Here is a 6,780-nt window from a genome sequence, read left to right on the forward strand (position 1 = left end):
TTTTGTGTATGGTATGTGGTAGTTTGGGGAGACTCACTAAGCTTTGTGCTTACAGCTTCAGTTTTGGTTTCAGGTAGGGGTGGCAAATCGTGCTATCGTTTCGTGTTTCTGTCTAACACGACACGACACAACAAGGTTTTATGTAACACGAACACGATACGACACGATGTCGTGTTTTTCTTAACTAACACGAAAACAAACAAATTAAAAAACGACAAACACGACACGACACGAAAAATATAACATATACTAAAAACTAGTTTATTTAATGAATACTTTATCAAATATACCACAACAAACACGAAAAACACGATAAAGAACTGCTAAATCGTGTCAATTTCGTGTCGAATTTTGAACATTAAAAACACGACACGACACGACATCGTGTTTTTTACAGTTAACACGACACGACATCGTGTTTTTTACAGTTAACACGAACACGACACGAACACGAATTCAAATTTTAGTTTCGTCCCAATTTCATTTCGTGTCGTGTATTTTTATCGTGTCGTGTCATAAATTGCCACCCCTAGTTTCAGGTACTTCCGGTAGCAAGGGGAAGAGCTCGGGATGATCGCATGGCACACACCACCGTCATTAGCCTGAGATTTTCACTCTGATATTTTAGCACATGTTTTATCCAGTGGATTTTATTATGATGATTGAGATACAAAATACATGATTTTCTATTTTCACTCTGGTTGGATATGGGTTTTATAACAATATAAACAAAAATTTTTGGGTCGTGTTTTATGGAAGTTACACCGGGAGTATGGATTAGGTAAAGAGGTTGATTTTAGATCTGAATATAAATCGTGTCGTTGTGAGGATCGATAAGGTGGGGTAATAAAGAGGATAATGATGATGAGAATTTGGGTTGATTGTTTGATGTTTAAACATAATAAATTTATTTATTGTGGGTTGAAAACCCTATATGCTCACCACGCCCCCAAGCCTGACCCACTCAGCTTTTATTATTACAGGTAGTGGAACAAGACCATAGTTGGATGATGACGATAGACTTTGGATTATAGGCCAGTAGATGTAAATAACTGTTGTAAGGCCTATATCGTACTGTTTATGCTTTTGGTCTGTATCGGAACATGACATCCCGAGGTTTTGTAATATAATGAAAATACATTTCTTTAAGAAATTCTTTGATAATTTTTTATCATATTTTGTTTTGGGAACAAATTCCGCGACACCTTTTGAAAGATTACTTTGATTTTATTTTAAAAGCATAAATGAAATCGGTCTTTTCTGGCCGTGAAAAATGGGGATGTCACAGTTCTTAATGGGTAAATTTGGAAACTTTACCCTTCTAGACGTGTTTCCAGTCTAGATCTGGAATATAAGGCCTTGGTTAGAAGAATAATGGCTTAATGCATTAAGTGGGTTGGCAGAGTGATAAACTCGACGAGTCTATAAGGGAACTCGGCGAGTTGGTTTGGAATGTTCCCGATTCTGTTGAAAAAGAAGGAACTCGACAAGTTAAAAGGGAAACTCGATGAGTTGATTCGATAGATCACGAATCTGTGATTCATGGAGACTCGGCGAGTTGAAGGGTAACTCGACGAGTTGAGTCAACTCATAGCGTTGACTTTTAATTTGACTTGGATTTTGACTTTGACATTGACTTTGGCCAAGCTTGACCTTTTATGGACTTTGAAGTATGGGTCGGTATCTAAGGGATTGTTTCTGTTTAGGGATTGAGTAAAGATGTTTCAGGGGCCCGGATTTATCCAGTTATCTTTCAGCATTCGGGTGAGTCTCCTCGATGTTCTATGGGTTGAAGGCACCAATGTCAACCTATGTTTATGTTATGTTAGTATGCTAGTTGTCTATGTAACTTTAGCATGTGTATGTGCTTATATGCTTTCCAGGATATGGCCCGATACCGGGCGGGGCCCGATGGATATTCGTATGCTATGTGATTATTGCATGTGTATGTGTTATTTGATATATGTTATTATATGTAGGGCGGGGCCCACTATTTGATTATTATATGATGGTTATGTGGTATTTGGGGGAACTCACTAAGCTTCGTGCTTACAGTTTTCAGTTTATGTTTTAGGTACTTCTAGTTCCAGAGGGAAGAGCTCTAGATGACTGCATTGCACACACCATTTGGATTTTGTTATGATGTCACACTCTGATTTATGAAAATTATTACACTGGTTTATTTCAAATATTTGGATAATATGAAAAGTTACTCTTTTATCTTATATTAAAACGAATTTTTTTGTGACCATATTTTTGGATGTTACATGGTGCTTTGATTTCTAGATTGGAGTAGAAGAAAGAAAAGTTTAAATAAAGATGAACTGTAGGGAAAACAACTGGAGTTTATCTTCATCTAGTCACTTATGGACCTTGGTATGATGCAAAACTTCCACCTTTATGCTAATTTCTTGCTAGATCTAGGTTATTAGTACCTTAGAGGTCACTTTTGTCCCTTTTTTATTCTTGTTCTTGGAGTTTGATCAACTTAAAGATCCTTCATTGATTATAAGTTGATTTTTGGATCATTTGATATTAGAAAGTTGAGAGTTTTTCACACTCTTCAATCCATGCATGGATTTGTGACCATTTGAAGTCCTTTTAGTGTTAGTGTTTAAGATCTTGTATTATGGAGTTGTCTAAATAGATAAAGTTGGAAACTCTATCCATTAAGTCCCTTGAGAGATCCATTAAGTCTCGATACTTTGAGTAGTTAGTACCATCTATTTGGTTCAGATGAGTTTTCTTACTATATTACTTATGACATAATTGTTATGACATGATTGTATGATTAGCTAATCTAGTAAGGTTTTGCTTGTTGCTTGTATGTTTACATGCCTCGTTCGGTTGAAATATACTTGTTGGGTTGAAACAGAATCATTCGGTTGAAATAGGCGTGTTGGGTTGAAACATACCCAAAAGTGGTATGTAAAGTTTTATGTGTTATATCTGATATTTTCAGAAACTCACTAAGCTTTGACTTACATTTGTGGATTAAATGTTTTTCAAGTACTTCTTTTGTTAAGATGAAGGCATGACTGTACACACAGATCAACAACTTTTATGTTTTGAGACTTTCGCGATGATTTTATTTATACTCAGATCTCAAGTTTTGGATTATGGTTTTATGAACAAGTGGTTTTATCTTGATTATGGTTTTATGAAAATGGATATTTATCTTATTTAAAATAAAAAATTTATCATAAAAATTAGGACGTTACAAGTTGGTATCATGACCCTGGTTTTGAGGGATTTGGATAAACATGCATGTGATTCCAAACTCAAACTAGGATCTGAAAATTTTACAAATATCTTCGAATTTTCTTTTTAATAAAAGGAAAAAAAGATGCGATGTGTCTAGTTAGCGGGAGCTCAAAAAAAGTGATTTCCGAAATCATCATACTATATATATATATATATATATATATATATATATATATATATATATATATATATATATATATATATATATATATATATATATATATATATATATATATATATATATATATATGAACCGGTAGAAATGAATTCTAGTATGTAAGCTAAGAATCATTTTAAGAATTCTCTGTTAGAATTGCTTGATATTTGAGATGTTACAGACTATTAGTCTTCACTATGCAAACAACTCATTTATGACTATTAAATTATTAAAATATTTGAGTATTGGAACATTAAGCAATGATAATTTCATTATAAAATTAATATTTAAGGTACAATTGTTTTCATTAACACCATTGTGCTCTATATTATAATGCTTAATCCCCAAATAGTTGTGAACTATTCTAAATCTCCATAGTTGGTCGTAATTACATGAACAATTATGAAATAAGATTAATGGGAAAGTTTTATAATATTCATAAAGATGAATATATATGGGAAAAGAGTAAAATTCACATATATTCATTGTTTATAAATATGAGAATAACCAATCTCAATATGTCACTTCATGAAACTACGTCATTAAGTGAATCTTAAAAAAAAAAAAAAAAAGTTGAGTATCACTGTCATTTGCTGAGATATATGTAGACTTTATGAGTTTGTGGACGCACCACATGATTATGTTGATTTTATTCATCATCAATAAAGAGACCAATATTGAAATATATGAGAATGATTTGATTTATACTATGTTTAATGATATTAGATAGAAGAAAAATAACACAACAAATCGTTTATCAATAAGAAATTAAAGATACTTCGTGTAGACTAGCAGGTATAGTTTGCTAATCCTAAAGTTAAAGGTTTATTGTTTTCTTCAAATATTTCACAAAATCAAAATTAATTTGCAAACAATTCACAACACCTTATTTTATCATAAACTATTTTGAACATTTTGAAATTTCGTAAGTACCCTTTCTACAAACATAGATAATTATTTCGTCATGCATTATATCTATAAAAAAAAGAAAAAAAAAACGTTTCTCCTCATGTTGGTATTTATTGTGATTACCTTTCAACAAACACCCTTGAGCGTGATTGTTAAGATTGAGAAAATGACTTAGAAGAGTAATTACCTTTTATCCGTATTCATATATTGACAACTTCTTCTTTTTTGTAGATAATAAAGAAACTAATTACTTGTTTTAACTGTTTAAATTACACCAATATTACCGGCTAATACTTGTTTTAACCGGTAACTCAAAGGGAAAATGACTTAGGAGGGTAACTACCTCTTATCCGTGTTCACATATTGACAACTTTTTGTTTTTTGTACATAAGAAAGCAACTAACTTGTTTTAACTATGTAACATCCCAAAAATCATGACAAAAAATTTTGTTTTTAATTTAATACTAAAACCATAATTGTCAAACCATTAATTTAATACTCTGGCATCTGGCCCCGCCCGACATCAGACCCCGCCTTGCATCAAGCCCCGCTCGGTATACAGATCTGTCTCTCTTAGGCCCCACCTGTCTCCGGGGCCCGCCCGCTAAACACATATAATCATATAACATGCTAACACATAAAGAAACATACTTTATTGTATCCCTGTCCTATGAAATATACTCTGCTAATAATGAGATACGAAACTTCGTCCGTACTCAGCTAGTTCTAGCCAGGGCTTCAGCAGTGCAAGGTGAGTCTCCTCACTGTGTGAATGTGTCTAAGGCCATAATGTCAGCCCATGTAGTCTATGAATAGGAAGATCCGAGGGTTAGCCCTAAGCATTGTATGCTAGTATGTTATTCCAGACCAAGGTCCAATGACGGGCGGGTGCCCGAGGATTGTTTGCATGTTAGATTATACTTGTTGTCTGTGTGATACTTGTATGTACCTGGTTGGGAGGTGAGTGTGGGTGAGGACCCGTATCTCATCACTAGCTGAGTACGGACGATGTTCCGTATCTCATTATTAGCAAAGTATTTTTCTTAGGACAGGGATACAGTAGAGTATGTTTATTTATGTATTAGCATGTTATATGATTGTATGTGTTTAGCGGGTGGGGCCAGGAGACAGGCGGGGCCTAAGAGAGACAGATTTGTATACCGAGCGGGACTCGATGCCAGGCGGGGCCTGATGTCGGACGGGGCCCGATGCCGGAGTATTAAATTAATGGTTTGACAATTATGGTTTTAGTATTAAATTAAAAACGAAATTTTTGGTCATGATTTTTGAGATGTTACACAGTTAACACAAGTTAGTTGCTTTGTTATGTACAAAAAATAAGAAGTTGTCAATATGTAAACACGGATAAGAGATAATTACCCTCCTAAGTCATTTTCCCGTTAAGATTTGGTATTAAAACACCTTTGGCACTTTAATTGATAAATTTATAAACCACCTCTTGAAACATGCATATATTTCGAGGACTAATCTTTACAACACGAACATTGATGAGGGACCTTATTTGTAATTTGATTATTTTATTCACGATGTCAGACATGTGGTCATCTATTAACTCCACAATTTTGTTGACAATTCACTCGATTTTCTGAACCCAAATTCATCGGCTCCAATCTCGACCAAAAATGTCGTCAGGATGTCTTCTTCTTTGCGAGATCATACTCTCGATCCTCCTTCCTCCTCTCGGCGTCTGCCTTCGTTACGGTTGCTGCACTGTAAGTTGATTTGGTTTTGCACACCAACTGTTTGTAAAAATGTCTAACCGAGATATATTTCCTGTTGCAGGTTGAGTTCTTTATTGCTTTGGTGTTGACTATTCTGGGTTATCTTCCTGGCATAATCTACGCCCTCTATGCTATCCTATGTGTCAATCCAGATCGCGATCGTGATAGTGACCATTACGCTTCGCTTGCGTAGAACTATGGTATTCTCCTATATTGGATCTGTTATCGTTTTTACTATGTGAAATTACGTGATGTATTTGGGTATTTCAAATTCAATTCATGTATTTGATATACTTTGCCCAAAAGTTTTTAAGTTCATGTGTTTCCTTTCTGATCTCTAGTTGCTTACTTTCGTGACTTGATACACTTGTGAATCTCTTCTTGAATGTGTTATGTATTTGGGTATTTCTGTTCTTGACAAGTTTTGATCTTGATGATGAATCTTGACATGTTTTAATATCTTCTTGTTATGGTGATTCAAGATTGGTGAACCCATATGGAATTTTATGTGGGTGTCGACAAATCTATGTGGATAATTGAGAAATAAATTGATTATAATTATGATTTATGATTTGATGTTGTTATTTGAGATTATGTCAGAAGATATTTTAGATGAATCGTAACCACTATAGAGGGAGAACATGTGAAATTCATCAGTGTAACACGTGTACATCACATTTCATGTTAACTGTTAGGTGTATGGTGATG

General features: G+C 34.1%; 1 protein-coding gene across 1 annotated transcript; it reads left to right on the top strand.

The window, feature by feature from the left end:
- Positions 1-5,899: 5,899 nt before the first annotated feature.
- Positions 5,900-6,531, top strand: LOC111881649 (UPF0057 membrane protein At2g24040). The gene is made up of 2 exons (XM_023878052.3): positions 5,900-6,063; positions 6,134-6,531. The coding sequence occupies exons 1-2, from the start codon at positions 5,974-5,976 to the stop codon at positions 6,263-6,265; spliced, it is 222 nt and encodes a 73-aa protein (XP_023733820.1). The 5' UTR covers positions 5,900-5,973; the 3' UTR covers positions 6,266-6,531.
- Positions 6,532-6,780: the final 249 nt, after the last annotated feature.

The sequence above is a fragment of the Lactuca sativa genome, chromosome 7 (assembly GCF_002870075.4).
Source record: "Lactuca sativa cultivar Salinas chromosome 7, Lsat_Salinas_v11, whole genome shotgun sequence".
Classification (NCBI taxonomy): domain Eukaryota; kingdom Viridiplantae; phylum Streptophyta; class Magnoliopsida; order Asterales; family Asteraceae; genus Lactuca; species Lactuca sativa.